Source organism: Panthera uncia, chromosome B1, assembly GCF_023721935.1.
Source record: "Panthera uncia isolate 11264 chromosome B1, Puncia_PCG_1.0, whole genome shotgun sequence".
In the NCBI taxonomy this organism is placed as follows: domain Eukaryota; kingdom Metazoa; phylum Chordata; class Mammalia; order Carnivora; family Felidae; genus Panthera; species Panthera uncia.
Genome location: NC_064811.1, coordinates 187,236,391 through 187,253,803, shown reverse-complemented (window position 1 = coordinate 187,253,803; position 17,413 = coordinate 187,236,391). Strand labels below are relative to the sequence as shown.

At 40.8% G+C, this 17,413-nt stretch overlaps 1 protein-coding gene across 1 annotated transcript in view; it reads left to right on the top strand.

The window, feature by feature from the left end:
- TENM3 (teneurin transmembrane protein 3) overlaps positions 1-17,413 on the top strand; it is a 294,059-nt gene that overhangs the window by 123,511 nt on the left and 153,135 nt on the right. Inside the window, exon 3 of the mRNA XM_049631792.1 lies at positions 7,515-7,753. Within this exon, the coding sequence (XP_049487749.1) occupies positions 7,515-7,753 (239 nt within the window). The remainder of the gene's footprint in view (positions 1-7,514; positions 7,754-17,413) is intronic.

Here is a 17,413-nt window from a genome sequence, read left to right as displayed (position 1 = left end):
CTAAGACATGGAGTCAAACAGAGCAAAATAAATAATAAGCAGTTGTAAGTGGCTTGAGAGGAGAACCAGTAAGAATTGTGACTGGATATATAGCAGTACCTCAGCATACTGTGCAGATTTCCTATTTAAAACATGACATTTCATTTGAGAGTAGAAAATTTTAAATGAAAATGTTACTTTTGTCTCTTCTTTGCCTCTGCCAAATCAGTTCAAAAGAGGAAACTGAGGTATAAGAACTCAAAAGAACTTTTCAACCCCAGCAAAAAAAGACAGACAGACAAGGAGGGAGGGAGGGAGGGAGGGAGAGAAGGAAGGAAGGAAGGAAAGAAAGAAAGAAAGAAAGAAAGAAAGAAAGAAAGAAAGAAAAAGACGGAGGGAGGGAGGGAGGGAAGAAAGGAAGGGAAAGAAGAAAGAAAAGAAAAAAGAAAAGACCAGACCAGACCAAAGGAAAGAATGCAGGGTTCTCTGGCGGGGTGGATACAAGGGGGTGGGTGGGGGAAGGGGGCAGGACAGGCAGGCTAGAAGAATAATTGAAAATTACCCCTAAGTCCCTCAGAGAGACCTACAGGATAGAGTTACCAATGGTGACCCAAAGGCCTGAATGGGGACAGCAGGAAAGATGAGGGCATTCAGTCTCTGTCACAAATTTTAAATTTGTGACATGACCCATAGAAAGATACCTCACAAGATCGGCTAGAAATACAAGCCAGGACAGGAGGTGGAAGCTGAAATGAAAAGGTGGGTCTGAAGGCAGACCAACAAAGAAACAGATCTTTCAACTTAAGAAGAGAAACGAGCGCTTATTAATTGCGCTGAATGCAGAGTGATTGTTTCCATTTAGGTTTTCGTTGCCGCGCGCGTCACAGTTAATAACGCGGTGCAGTTCCGCGGCTCCCGTCCGGTTGTTGTTGTTGTTAAATAGAATCCCCCTCAAGATTCCAAAGCCACAAAGCAACTGTTAGTGTTCAGTGACCTTCCTGCTCCAGCCGTCTTTTGGGCTTTGAAATTGATTTTCCTCATCTCAGTCTGTGATAGTCTCTCTTCAAGTGTGCCTCTCTAGTTCATCACCAGAGTGAAAACGCTGGCACAAATAGCCGAGGAACTGGAGGCAGGCATCACGCAGGGCATCATTAGAAACATCAGAACGAAATCAGCCTGCCCGGTGGGCTCCGTGTTAAAACGCTGCTGCGGCTGCTGCTGCTTTATTGCCGAATACAATGGGGAATATTCTCACAGGATCCCCTTTTTTCATTCCCAAATATGGTCTGCGAAGTCAAGAAAATTTCTCCCTTTATTCTGCAAACCTCATGTGGATGCCAGGTCAAAACCACATGTTTTTGATAGTAATTTTTGCAGAATTTTTTGTACGTGCGAAGCAGATTCCCAAGGCCATATGACCTGGCAGAGAGTCCCAGGATGAGGAGAGACTGGAATGACTCACAGAAATGTGTGCCTTAGAATGAGATCAAAAAATAATAATAATAATAATTCTCTCATAAGAAGACTCACGGTCTACTTTTCGTGTGGCTGAATTTCATGTGGCTTGGTTTGTCCATTTCATCTCGATGGGGTCTGCTCATAAACCAGGCATGACGTTGGACCTTGACACGGGTAAAAAGACATTCTGGGCCTAAAGAGATACATTAGTCCCCATATATTCTCGTCAGCGTCTGGTGTTTTCTGTATTGCAGTGGAAAGGACATTGTTGATGTTGGAAAGGAGGCATCTTCTCTGAACCTGTTTTACCAAATCTGAGACTACATGTCCCACACGACACAAAATAGGTTGACAAAGACCTTTTCTGCCGGTCCTAGTTAGTGACCAAGAAGTTCTTCCATGTGTGTTTTAACAGGCCTACTCGGAGGCCTAATTTTGCCTAAAGGAATCGTCTTCACGCACATGATACCATTTGTTTGAAATGGTTTCTAAATGCGCCCGTTTAAGCAGTTTTTACACATTTTTTCTGTGCTTCCATACTAGGAAGCCGTCTAAAATTACTAAAGACCAGTGATTTTAAAATAAAATACACTCATGCTATGGCTTCTCTTTCAGTGTTTTATGATGTTTCTGTATTTATTTTACAAATATAGTATCTCTAGGGCACTAATTTGATATGGGCAGTCATTTAGACAGAGGAAGGGAAAGTGTACTTCTGAGTTTTAAAGTCAGTGGACAAAAAAATACAATTAAATGCTGTTTCTCTTGCAGCACCAAAAGTAAACATACGTAATAAGTAAATTAGAAACTCTTTTAAAGTAAGGAGATCTCCAGTTCCACTATTATTGATGGATAGGGTATTTTTGAATACTACATCTTGGTTGTCAGCGATATCTCGAGGCTGTATTTCGCTTTATGAAAAATAATAACTTCATAGCAATTCAAGGATAGTTTTTGATGAAAGGTCTTTGCCATGGTTATCAAAGGAGATGGACGTCATGTCTTGATATTTCAAATTTTGGAAATTGAAAGCAAGACGCCTGATTCGAGGTTGGCGTGTATCTAGCTCATTGTCTGACACACAGTGCCTGGGTGCATGTTTTCAGTGGTGGGGGCTACAATCATAAGCTTTAGGGCCACATGGGCGTGGGTTCAAAATCCCATTTCCCATTTCAAATGACCCAGACCGCTTTGCATAGAGCTATAACACATTTTCAGAGGTGCCTGCTTGTCTCAGTTGGTAAAGCGTCCGACTTGGGCTCAGGTCATGATCTCCTCCCAGTGCGTGGGTTCAAGCCCCACGTTGGGCTCTGTGCTGACAGCTCAGAGCCTGGAGCCTGCTTCGGATTCTGTGTCTCCCTCTCTCTCTGCCCTTTCTTCTCTCTCTCTCTCTCTCTCTTTCAAAAGTAAATAAACATTAAAAATATTGGCAAGGGAGGGAGTGCCTGGGTAGCTCAGTTGGTTGAGCATCCAACTCTTGGTTTCAGCTTGGGTCATGATCTCACAGTTCATGGGTTGAAGCCCCACATCGGACTCTGTGCTGACAGCATAGAGCCTGCTTGGAATTCTCTCTCTTCCTCTCTCTGCACCTCCCCTGCTCTCTCTCTCTCAAAATAAAATAAACATTAAGAAAAAGAAAGAATGTTTTTTTTTAAAAAGCATAACATATTTTCCAGGGATAATTTTTATTTTGGTGCCTATAATTTCCAACTTTTATTTACTTTTATTTTATTATCAATTTATTAGCTATAGGTATTTGGCCAAGGTGCTCAATTTCTCTAAGACTCCCTCCATCAGCACAGTGGTCACCATTTTATTTATTTTACAGTATTTATTGAGCAACTACTATGTGCCAGGGAACTTTTTTTTTTTAAGTTTACTTATTTATTTCGAGAAAGAGAGAATGCATGTGGGGAAGGGGCAGAGAAAGGGGGAATCCCAAGCAGGGATTCTGTCAGTGCAGAGCTCAGTGCGGGGCTCAAACTCACGAACTGTGAGATCATGACCTGAGCTGAAGTCGGATATTTAACCGACTGAGCCACCCAGGCGCCCCTGTGCCAGGAACATTCTAAGGTCTGAAAATACAGAGGTGAATAAGATTTCCCGGTGCTCACATTCTAACGGGAGAAGACACATCATCGATTTGTGCCATGCCTATATGGTTCTTATTCCTCAACTTAGTAGGCTACATAAACAGCCTTTTAAATATGTTTTTGTCTTATATTTTATATCTCGCCCTCAGGCCTAAAAACTTAGACGGTTCCATGTCTCTCCCCGTCCTTCCCCTGCCTTGTTATATGTGATCCTGTGAGCACAGCAGGAACATCTCATGTTTCAGTCTCCAGCAAGACGGGAAGTTTTCGCGCTCTCTTCCTTCATTGTTGACGGCCATTTCATGGCTGAGACGGCCTTCGTCCTGTTCCGTGCGGCCTCTTCAGGTCCAATGGTGCACTCTGCTATTTCCAAGCTACTCTAGAAGCAGTAGGAGTAATTTTACTTCTTATAATTGAAGCTAAAGCACAGGAATCTTGGAGAGGCTCTCTACAGCTGAAATACCTCCACGCGCCCTGCGTTCTCTTTGAGATCCTGATGCCTCCTCGGGCCTCTGTTTCAGATTGAAGGCCCAGGTTTCTTCTTCTCTCGGGTTCTGCTGATACGCTTCTTAGTCTCTGCTTCTCTGGCACCGGGGAAGCCAGGAGCAGGGCCTGTGTCTGTGAAACACAGCGAATCTCCTGCCTTCATCCACCCCTTCCCTGTTTTCCTCTTCCTAAATAATGAAATGAAAATGTTTCTGATCTAAGGGGAACTTGTATCTCTTAATTTCTGTATCACACATTTTGGTTATATCCCAAAGGGGGAGGGAACTTCAGGGGGGAAAAACACACTTTGCATAGTATTTAAAAATTTTAACCTGCCACACAGGTCGATAAACAAGAACTGATTGTAATAAGCGTGTTGAAGGAAATAAGCTTGTTGGACACCAGTTAGTGTCCATTTGCACCTGTCTGCCCATCACCTTCTCCAAGAGCAGGGCCTGTGCATCGTCCAGTGGCTTTGAGCTGCCGAACATCTTGCTCACTCTTCAAGGACCATCCTAAAAAACAGAATGCAGACCAGGGCACCAACGACACAGGTCAAATCCAGCCTGTCACCTGCTTTTGTGTTGGTCATGAGCTCAGAATGGTTTTTGTGTCTTTACGTGACTCAAAAAATGATAATAATAAAAAGGATATTTCAAGACACGGGAAAATTACACGAAACTAATATTTCAACGTCCGTAGTCAAGTTTTATTTGAATGCAGCCGCACTCACGTTATCTACGGCTGGTGCCGTGAGCTGGCATAGCCAGACGGGGCTAAAATATTTACAGTTTGGTCCCTCCCAAAAACAGGTTGCTTGAAGCTCATCTAAATGATCAGGTTACTGCTTGGCGTGTGACCATCTTCTCATCCAGAGTGCTTGCCAGTGTGCGGAATTGCCAGTGAAATTTGTAAACCGGGGAGTTAATTTTGCAAACGTCCGTGTTGAGGGTGTTACATTTGAATGGAGATTTTAAAGTCATTAAATGAAAATTTCGGGTCTTTTATAATGTAAGTTTTTTTGTTTTTTTTTTTTAATTTTTTTTTTCAATGTTTTTAATTTTTATTTTTGGGACAGAGAGAGACAGAGCATGAACGGGGGAGGGGCAGAGAGAGAGGGAGACACAGAATCGGAAACAGGCTCCAGGCTCCGACCCATCAGCCCAGAGCTTGACGCGGGGCTCGAACTCACGGACCGTGAGATCGTGACCTGGCTGAAGTCGGACGCTTAACTGACTGCGCCACCCAGGCGCCCCTATGATGTAGGTTTCAAAATGTGACTTTGGAAAGAAAAACGGCTAATGTTTATTGAGCACTTCCCTTGTGTTTAGATCCTAATACAAACACATCATATGTGTTTAACCCTCGTATATTTAACCCTCATAAAACGCCTATACAACAGCCCCTCTTATTATTCCCGTTTTTCAGATGATAGAACCAGGATACAGAAAATTTGAGTAGTTTACATCATCCAGCCTGTTTATGGGTGAAATTTGGATTTGAACCTACACAGCCTGGGTCCAGAGCCCGCATTCTTAATAACCATGCTGAATGGGAATATGGTAGGAGATTCAAAAAAACGCTGTTTCCAACCTAACATTTAATTCAGGCTATAGACTTTGAAATTTGCCTTACACGGTACTTCCACGGCGAAAAACATATTCACCACACCACTGCTAGTATCATTTATTAGAATAGTAATTTATCGTTTGCATCTGTCCTAATTTCGTGGTTGACACAGAATTTTTAGAGACATTAACCGGTCTACCACGCTGTGAGGTAAGTAAATCCTCAGCTCCGTTCCACAGATGGAAAACAGAACAAAACTGAGCATCTGTGGGATCGTGTGTCTAGGAAATGATAGACCAGGAACTTAAACTCAACTCTGGTTTCTACACCAGAATTCAGTCTGCTGTACCTGTGTTAGGCAAACTTTCATGACTTTTGCCATTTCGCTACACCAGCTACACTATTGTTGACATAGTAATTTTCTGGAAATGGATTCTCTGTGACTTAAATACCTGATTAACCTTAGCAGTAATAGACATCAAATCATGACTTTGACTCCTCTTGTATTTATCAAACACTTCTTCTCTGCTCACAATATTCCAAGCACTTTACAGTAAATATTAACTCCTTTGAGCCGCAGTGAAACTCCTGAAGGGTAGATGCTATCACTATCCCCATTTTATATGTTAAGAAACCAAAACAAAGAGAGAGATTAAGTAAGTAACTCGTCCAAGGGAACATACCTGGTAAATAATGAAGCAGGATTTGAACCTCCGCAATCTAACTTTTGAGTTCTGTCCTTTTAACCCCTTAACTTCTTTGACATATTCAGTTTATTTTCTAATACATTAAAATAAGTCCATCAGTAGTAATATTTAAAAGATTCAGCTGTGTACCGTCTCAAATATTTCATAAAAACTGTATTGTACCGTGGTGGAATGTTCCAGAATGCCTATAACCTCCTGAGTATGTAAGAGAGAACACAGTCTGTTGACAGTGAAGGGAAAATATTAGAGAAAATAATATTAGGGAAAATAATAACAAATATCAGGACACAAAGTGAATACACAATAAATTACTGGTATAATATGAAATATAAGCCATGAAAAACATGGTGCTGTTTTTTTTTAATTTGGAGACTTTTCTTGTTGATAGGAATCTTAAGTTAGTAATCTTTCCCAAAGAATTTCTTATACAGCACCCTTTCGTGTGATCATTTCATTTCTGCTTACGCACCTTCAGACAAAGAGAATGTACAACTTTCACAGCTACCGCCATCCAGCTCCGTTGTTAGAGAATCTTTCCATCTTTGATCTCAAACCTGCTTCACTGACCCCTTCATTTATTTAGGTTGGTTTTAGAAGTGTCCTGTGATTCCTTCCTTTTTCTCTCCCTTCCTGGCCATGTTTGACATAAGCTAAAAATAAAATTAGTTTGCATCCCTTGAGACCTGACCAGCCGCCTGTGGCCAGACTTGATGGTGCTTGTTAGTGGGAGAGCAGGCTGGGGTTAGAATGTTTCCTTGGACGTCCAGAAAATAAATCAGTCTGCAGGACATCAACGTGGTCATGCATTCTTGTGTTTATATGAGTACCTGGTCTCAGAGAGCAGCAAATACACATGTAGCTATAAAATAATAAGATGTGGTGTTCTTAAGTGAAATGTGAGTATGTTCTTAATGCCGTTCCTGCAGGGAGTTTCCAGAATGGTTTTGTGCAGGAAATGGTGTGTTTAGAATACCTGTAGAGTATCTCAAGGTATCTCCTCGAAGGGACAGTAAAACTGTGTGGGCATAAATACCGCCATATATATTTCACATCAGTTTCTTTGACCAGACTCACTGCTAGGAGTTGGTTAACATTTTTCCGTAATTTCTGATTTTTTTTAATTACATGAGGTACGTCCTGGAGAAGCGCTCCTGTCCAGCCGCGTCTGTCTCCCACGTTTTAACATATGTGTATCTCACGACGATATTCTCCTGTCCCGCAGGCATTTCCTATTCAAAACAGGAACAGGGACAACGCCACTGTTCAGCACTGCAACCCCAGGATACACAATGGCATCTGGCTCTGTTTATTCGCCGCCTACTCGGCCACTACCTAGAAACACCCTGTCAAGAAGTGCTTTTAAATTCAAGAAGTCTTCAAAGTACTGTAGCTGGAAATGCACCGCCCTGTGTGCTGTAGGGGTCTCCGTGCTCCTGGCAATCCTCCTATCGTATTTTATAGGTAAGAGCAAACATGCACAGTTACTCTGTCTGTGAGTTGGGCTGTTCTATTGTGGTTCTGTTGGTTTTATCTAGGTATGTGGCCCGGAAGCGCATTACGAGGTCTGTTTTCTGGAGGAGGGGTTAGTTAATACCTTGTAAATCGCAGAGCATCTTAAGCGATTTTCAGCGAACTTAGATAAGGAGAAAGAAGGACAAAGAAGGAGGTATGTTCTTGGACACAGGCCAGAGTGTGAACTTGTGTTTGACTTACCCCTCTCAAAGCATGGATGATTCTGTGACATTTCACGTACACAAAATCATTCATGCACTTGCACGAAGGCTTTCTAGGCAGGAGTCCCCCTCGATGCATAGTCAATGGGGAGCTGTCTCCTACGTGTGATATTACACATCTTTCAGCTAACTCAGCTATCTAAATGTAAAACTCATCACTCAGGACCATCATCTTGCACTCGGCAACACCCTCCGGAGAACCACGCGTCCATAAAACAATGAATGGATTACATACTCATTCATACATGTGGATTTTTCATCTTTTCTGATGTAGTATTGATCATATTTTTCATTTAATAGTAACCCAAATGATGGAAGCTGCTAAGACAAGTCGTAAATATTCCTTTTATTTAACTGTTTCATAACAGGTGTGAGCATTCGAACTATCAGAAATGGCTTTTTTTTTAATGTCAGAAATGACCACATCGGATTTTGATCTGCCTGTGAAATGCTAATGGTGTCCACCGAGATTAATCACCGACTATATGGTTTATCTAACAAGAACAGCAGCCAGGGGTGCACCCTCCAGTTTACAAAGCGGTCTGTGAAGCCCATGAAATTCTAGAACTGAATAAGAGAATTACAGAGCTATATATGGAATAGTATGATGCTTTTGCAATGAACCGATTTCTGTTATTAGCTACAGTACCCTCACTTATAAATTATATATTTTGGAAAGTGAAATGCCATTTTGGATCACAATATTTGAAAGAAATACAGAATGGGGCGCCTGGGTGGCTCAGTCGGTTGAGGATCCAACTTCGGCTCAGGTCATGATCTCGCGGTTCACGAGATCGAGCCCCGCATCGGGCTCTGTGCTGACAGCTCAGAGCCCGGAGCCTGCTTCGGATTCTGTGTCTCCCTGTGTCTCTCTGCCCCTCCCCCGCCCTCTCTGTCTTTCTCTCTCTCAAAAATAAATAAAAACATTAAAAATTAAAAAAAAAAAAAAAGAAATCTAGCATAACAAAGCATGAAGGAACTTTAGAGATAATTAGGTCAGAGATGGCAAGGACATGCCACGTTGCGTGCCGTTATTTCCAACGCTTTGTCGATGGCAGGCATCACTGATGAATCAGGGCACTCTTTCCCACTAAACCTGGGTACGGCCTCATTATCCTCATGACCACCATTCATACACCACCTCAGCCACTGTCTGTCAGAAATAAAAGCCAGACGAAACCTTTTTGTTACTTTCCAATCCGAGTCAACTCCCTCCTCGTAAAAATGCTCAAACCACGCCCTAATGACACAATGCTGTGCTGTTTCATAACACTCTAGGTAAATGAGGAGTAGCACAACACAAATTGGTATTCAGAGACAAACTTCTAGTATTCAGCTAGAAAATACCTAGCCATTAAGAGAATCTCTTCTAGTTAGTTGTATAAATTATCTGTATCTGTCAGCGATGTGCTGCTAAGGAATTTTAAATGGTTCTGAAATGCACCGGGCATAAATGGGATGTAATAAATTAAGCATACATGTTTGTAGGGGACTTTTTTTTTTTTTACCATAGTACATGCCAAACAGATAACTACTCTGCGGGGCTGGAAGTCAGGGTCCATGCGGTTGCTGTGCTGTGAGACATATTTTCGGATTGTACACGCTTGTGCCCCACCAGCCGTTGAATATTTTGGATATCAGTTCTGATACCATTTAGTTTTGTTTACAATGTGTGACTAGCAGGAAAAAATAGCATTTTAATGTGAGATTAGCTCCTTATTATTTGTGAGAGTTGGACTCCTTTCAAGGCTCCCTTCGTGAACTTGATAGAGTATCAGACTTCTAAGTAAAAACTCAGAATGTTCCTTTTCTTCAGGTTGCCCATTTTTCTTGTTTGGCGGTTTGCATCACACTTTATTCCTGCCACGGCCACTCTCATAAACTTGTCCCTGTGATTTTCTCTTTCCCCACATGCAAATACAGTTAATACATTTTTTATATAGTCAGTATACTCCGTACGACAGGTATGTGGTTTTTGTTGTTTAAATCGGGTAAAGGACTCGTTCATCAGCTGGCGTGGTAAATCTTTCCAGACTGAAGAAGCCACCTTTACCCTTGAAAACAAGAATAGAACACCCCTGTCAGGGAAGGTTGTCTTTTTCTGTTGAGTGTGCATATAAAGCGGGGATGGAGAAAAAAGGAACCCTTGCCTGTCCAGCTTAGATCAGTCTGATAAACCCCAGAATCAATGGGGAGACCGATGTCACCATCAAATTGACCTCACAACCTTTAACAAAAGTGCTGCCATCCTGAAACTTTTTGTTCCCCCGTTCCCTTAGAGGTCCCTTTTCTCGTATGGACTGTCGATATAAATAAAGTTCAAACCTTAAGACAAAAATAAAATAAAAAGCTTGAGGAATTACCTCTCTCCTAGAATTTTCTTTGTCACCTTCCAGTAAGGTCATGAGAAGTTAGGAGAATGTAGTATTAGCATGTCTCTTGTCTACGATAAAGTTATCTTGGGAGAGTCACGGTGAATAGCTTTCTGAAAGGGAAGGAGGAGGGGAGGATAATGGGTTTTGTTTGTTTTTCCTGTTTGTATCAGAATTTCGGAGAATAAGGAAAAGCTGGAAAAGAGAGTGAAAATACATTCCCATGGGTGCTGCGAACTTTGTGCACAGGTAGCCACACGTTAACTTCTTGGTGTATACCCCTCCAGATATTTTTTCCATGCATATATACGCTAGAGTTCCATACCTTTAATGCATTTGGTACCAAGCTTTCTCGCTTACCATTTGCGAAACGTCATATGTGTTTGATTTTATTTAGTGGGTGTGTTTCACTTGGTCCCAAAAGTGCAGTGACTGTTTTCTTATGCATTTAAGTGTGTGTGTGTGTGTGTGTGTGTGTGTGTGAGTGTGTAAATTTTTTATCTGAATAAATTCGTTGAAAGCATATACCAAAATGGTAGGCACGTCTTACATTTTGCAAACCATGGCCAAATTACCCTGTTTACACAACTACCAATGCTACTCATTATCAGTACTTTTAACCCTTGCCATTCTCTTAGGCTAAAGCATTTTATTGTTGTTCTCATTTATTACTGAATATCTTTTCACAGACTCATGGACCATTTCTGTTTCTTCTGTTTCCCCCACTTTTCTGTTGGGGCTTTTCTCCTTTTTTCCCCTTTCATTTACAAGTGTTCATTAAGGATATGAGTCATTTGTCACATATGTTATATATTTTCTAATTTATTTTTAATTTTTCTCATAATTGTTTTGCCATATGTTGTATAGAATGTTTTAGGCAATCACGTTTATCAATGTTTCTCTATAATATCTTATAGTCATGTTATACCTATAAAGTATTCACTCTCTAAAGAGTTTTTTTAATTCATTTAAATTGGCACCTTTGGTTCAGCATCTGTTGACTTTGGCTCGGGTCATAATCCCAGGATCATGGGATCAAGCCCTGTGTTGGAATCCATGCTGATGGCAGAGAAACATCTTGGGATTCTCTGTCTCCCTCTCTCTCTCTCTGCCCTTACCTCCCCCAAAAGGAATAAATAAACTTTATTTTTTTGACACGTGAAATAGTTTATTATCAACCATATTTGCAAATCAGTATATTATAAAAAATATTTCAAATTACTATGTTGAGTCATAGGCAGGTATACGTCATTACAATGGTACTTATATGTTCCAAATATATGTTATCACACGTAAGGGTCTCTAGTTGTTAAGAATAACAAAAAACTAATGTTTGAAAATATAATCATCGTCTGATGATGCTTCATTGTCAACCAAAAATACAGCAATTTTCTCTACAGAATAAAGATGAAAACTATGTTTTTTGAGGTGAAATTGACTTGGATGGCTACATTCTATAGTGGCAGTAAGGCTTCTATAAGCGTTCTCCCTTTGATTTGCGTGCATTTGAGCTTACGCATCTGGTTGGATTGAACGTGGGACAGACGATGGTTGACGAACTACACATCAAGGAGAATTGAGTCAATAGATAGTTCATGAATATTGTTAATACAAGAATTACATTTTAACTCAAGTCAATAAACTTTAAATAAATCAATCACTTAAATTTTCTTCTAGTACGTTTATGGTTTTTCAATAATAAGGTTTAGGTGAACATTTTTCTGGGTACTCTGATACATGTTAGAGGTTCAAATTAGCTCTTTCTTCCAGAAGCTCATGGTCAAACGATGTTTGCAAGCACTCTTTGAACTGTACATACTTCTGTAGCAGTTTGAGCCTTATGAACGACAGCAAGAAAAGAAAAGAAAAGAAAAGAGAAGAAAAGGAAAGGAAAGAAGAAAAGGAAAACACCTGTCGGTGGCTGAAGAAGTTGGGGAAAGACCCAATCCGGCAGGTGATGGCCAAAAGATGAGGAAGAATTTGGTTCACTAGTCTCAATGACAAAATGGTTAGCGGGAGATCACCTTGAGGAGATGTCATCCAAAGCATGGGAAGGAAGAAACGTGACATACCCACAGTGGTACATGTGGCGCCCTCACGGTGTGCCTGACATGGCGTCTGAAGTGGCATATGAATTGCCTGATTGAATTCTCACAACAACAGTATGAAGTTAACAGGAAAAATCTATCAGCCGTTTAACAAAAAGAATCTACCACTTAGGGAGACGTCTCACCTAGAGTCACACAGCCGGTCAATGACAGAAGCTAGACTGGCAAGCGTCAAGGACCCCCCCTATACTATACTCCCCTCCCTGAGGTTTTTGAAGAACTGAAAATAGGGAAGGAATTACAGATACCAAAACATAGCAATGAAAAAGAATCATCTATGGTGTTGTTTTTTCAAAGTCAGGTTGCTTCGGTGGCATTCCAGAACACGTAATCTGAAGACAGACTTGTGCTTCTCAAACTTCCGTGCACCTAGGAATCACGTGGGGATCCTATGAAAATGCATATTATGACTCAGGAGATCCGAAGCGAGAATAAGAGGTGTGTGTCTCAAACAGGCTCCCAAGTGATGCCGCTGTGGCCCGTAGACCACACCTTGAGTAGGCAGCTCAAGGCCAGCTCTGTCAAATGTTACATTTGATGATGGAAACAGTCTCTTTCTGCCCCGTCCAATTCAGTAGCCACTAGACAAAGCGACTGTTGAGCGCTTGAAATGTGGCTAGTGAACTACAGAATTGGGGTTTAAATTTTGTTGTTGATTAATTTAAACTCAAAACAGCCACACGTGGCTAGTGGCCGCCATATTGACAGCACAAGTGTAGACGCTTCCCGTTAGAACACTAGTGTAGGCAGGAGGGCATGAAGCCCTGTTGGGATAGAGGAGTGAGTAGAATTGAGAAGCTATAGCTGATATGTAATAGACTGGATGTGCCACGATTGATCATAGTGCGATTTAATTTTTTTAATGTGTATTCATTTTTGAGAGACAGAGACAGGGCGCAAGTGGAGGAGGGCAGAGAGAGGGAGACACAGCATCCGAAGCAGGCTCCAGGCTCTGAGCTGTCAGCAGCAAACTCTATGCGGGGCCCAAACTCACGAACCGCAAGATCATGACCTGAGCTAAAGTCAGACGCTTAACCAACTGAGCCACCCGGGCACCCCCATATTGCAATTTTAAAAGTCAAATGTCCAGGCATGTACCCGTGGCAATTCTTCTCAGCGGAGTCACGTGATTTTCTTTAGATGACCGAGTTCCCAGTTACAGTCCTCTATAATGCTTTAATCTTTACATTGATGTGTCTTTACACAATGAAAATTCTACGGACCACAAATGGTGCAGCTCAGTGGTAATACTTTGCAATACTGACTTATCAAAAAAATACCTGCCCCCCTTTTTCTGGGCCTGAATTTACCCATTCTCCCTCCTTTTCCTGCTCTAAAATTATAAAGAGGGGCAAATATCCAACAGTTATTCACCAAAGAATGGATTAAAAAAAAGGGAATGGTCTCTTTGTTACTGTGGCTTTGCTTCTGTTCAGTTATAAATGAGTGAGGAGGCTTGATTATGCTTTACTCACAGAAGGCTCTTTTTCCTGGGTGGGAGCTAACCCGAAACTTTGTTTAATTTTTCTTTTTTAACACTTATTTGTTATTGAGAGACAGCAAGAGACAGAGCACAAGCTCGGGGCAGAGAGAGGAGGAGACGCAGAATCTGAAGCAGGCTCCAGGCTCTGAGGTGTCAGCACAGAGCCCAACGCGGGGCTTGAACTCACAAACCGCGAGATGGTGACCTGAGCCACGGTCGGATGCCCAACCCGACTGAACCACCCAGGTGCCCCTAGCTAACCCAAAATCTTGATGCTACACATGTTAGAAAATGCCCAGAAATCTTGTCATAAATCATAAACATTATTGGAACATTATTTAGTCCAAATAAATGTTGGAATAATTACGTCAACATTATTTAAAACTACAGCAGATTCGAGTCAGACTTCCAATGACACCAATATGGGCATTTAATTTAACCTCATTGACATTTCCATATACTTTTAGACAGAGTCTGAAAATTCAAATAATTTCCCAGGTAGAGTAGCACTAAAAGTGTCTGTACACGTTCTTTAAATTTAAGGAAAATGAGAGAAGACAAAAATCTTACCAAATTATATTGCACTGGCATATATTATCAATTTTTGGCTCGGTTTATTCCAACCAGTAATTCATTTGACAGCATTTTTTTTTCAATAACAGCTTTATTGAGGTATAATTCACATACTGTACAGTTTACCCATTGAAAGTGTGCAATTCACTTGGTGTTTAATATATTTGCACGATTTGCAACCTTCACCACCCTCAATTTCAGAACGTTTCCATCACCTCTAAAAACGAATCCCTGTTCTGTTTAATAGTTGCATCCCATTTCCCTCCGAAACCCCCATGTTTTTTTTCCCCCGTGCAAAGATCTTAAGTTTTAAGGGACTGATTTGTTAACTCATTTCCTAATAACAGGAAATAGCCCGGCCTGGTTTTGTTGGACTCCTCACGTATGCTGCTAAGCGAAGAACTACATTGCATTTCCAATATTCCTTTTCGTTTAAAAAATACATGTGTAGTTATTTATTTCCTTTGAACAGCTGCTACCAACCGATTCCTAAAATAGATGTTGTCACATGGCTGCTAAAAAGGCTGTTTAACAACATAAGCATTCCCTAGATCTAGCAAAACATAACCTGTTGGATTTAGGTTCATTGCAGTTACGATTCTGTGGCAGTTATCTGTCCTACTTCTGTGTCGATTTGCATTTTATGAACATTTTTACCTCTCTGTGTACCTTGAAATTGATTATGGTACCAGCTATATATATGCAGCTCAGGGTCAGAAGGAAAAATATGCCAGCGCTTTGTGCTTCATGAAAAATCAACCATTTAAATATACATGGCAAAATAAAATGTGTTGTGACCTTCTTTTTTTTCTTTTTGGACATGTCTTCGTAATAAAACTGCTGTTTTATTAGGTGATAGAACACAGCCAAGCAACGTATTACATACCATTTCTCACTACGCCTTCTTCCCTCAACTCCTGGTTGCACTACCTTTTGCAAAATGTGTTTTGTCTGGGGTGGAACGCTACCTTTTTAATCATACTAATGTGATTTCATCACATTGGAGAAAAAAACAGACTACCTATATTTTAGAGGCTTGAAGCTTATAACCTAAAATTTTTAAATCAATCTATCAATATTTTATATCATCCTTGGATACGTGAAATGAAGGACAGATTTAAACCTGATTCAGTGGTGAACGCAGGATCAGAATGAAAGAGTTCGCCTCTAGAAGAGGAGGAAAATAGTCATAGGATAAAGCATATTACTGTCAGCACTCTGCAGTGACTCTATAAATCCAAAAAGGAGAAAATCCACTAAGGACCCGTTCGAGATAGTTGTAACTTTTCCTTATTGAGACCAGCACTTTGTGTGGGTGAAGTGTGTGTGTGTGTGTGTGTGTGTGTGTGTGTGTCCGTCCACAGAAAGTTCAGCTATTTTGTCATATTTGTTCTCTGTCCTGACTTTTGCTGTGAACTGTAGAAATGTATAGAAAATACTAGTTTTCTGTGTCTGCATATCCTGTAGAAGCCTAGCAGAGGCTGAGAGGTCACTTAAAATTCAGTTCCTTTATAGTCACCTCTGTATAATTGCATCGGTAGCTTCTGAATGGAGTCCAAAGCAAGCAAGGGAGGTATACTGCACGCTCCTCTTGTGCACATGACAAATTTTTTGCTGCTTTTTATTAGCACAACTTAAAGATGCCCAGTGTTGAGTTTCTCCTGATATTTATTACTACGCGTAAAAAAGAAATCACAACCAATTTCAAGAAAGTAATACAAATATAGGAAATGCACTCCTTCCCTCCTCCCCCCGGAATCATGTATTTTACTCTCAGCTTGATACGAGGTCAGCGAAGGTAAATCCATGAGAAATACTCTATGTAAACGGACTGTTTTTCCCATTCAAATATAAAGATCTCCCTGACTTGAAAAACACCCAAGGACGACAACAGTAAGAAATACCTTTCAAGTCAGCTAAACTCCAGTTTCTGCCAGACATAAATATCTTCTCTGTGAAATACGGTGCTGTTTTCTCTGTTTTAGGCTATCATTTTTGCAGAATGTAGCAACATCTCCTGACTAATGACAAGTGGAAAGCATAATACAATATTTACCATTTCAGTGCTACATTGCATAAATATTTAATTGGTGTTGCAGATGTCATTTGCTTTTACATTAGTGGTACTGAGAGCCGTGTGTTCTGAGAGAAATATCTAAACACAGAGGGGTGAAAGGAAAAGTAACTGGCACATAAATGATTTTTTCAAAAACTTGATAGATTGCTAGGAGTTAGAGGAAGGAATTCATCATAAAACCTTTACATTCTATTGAATCTGTATTCAAACAAAGGTCTCGTCCTATAGTATAACGGGTAAAATAAAACTCAAATACGTATAGGCTCTCAATTTATTGTCTCTGCGTACCCTTAGAATGTCAATCAACTCCTCACACCTCGCCTTTCTTCCTTAAAATTAAGGTTCCACGCTTTCTCTGTTAGTACTTTGTAATGTAACACCAGAAAAGGAAGTGACCGTTCGCTCATCCATCCATCACTCATTCAATATTTATTTATTGCGACACTGTGACAGATACAGAGGCGAACGAGATCACACGGTCCTTGCCCTCTCAGAGATGACATCTCAGGGCATGCAAACACTGAGCACTTAATTAGCATCATGAGGACTATTTAAACGTAGGAGACGAGAGACCGCATCAAAGGCCGAACTTCCTGAGTCTGAGCATTAGAGAAAGGTTTTCCTGCAAAAGCCTGAATAATAAGTAGGATTGTGTGTTTGGACATAAGCTGACGTAAGGGCAAATCTGAAGTGTTCCCACATAACCGAAATGTAGCCCAAAGAATCATTTTTCAGGAATATTAAAAGCAATATATTGTGATATAATAAAGATAAA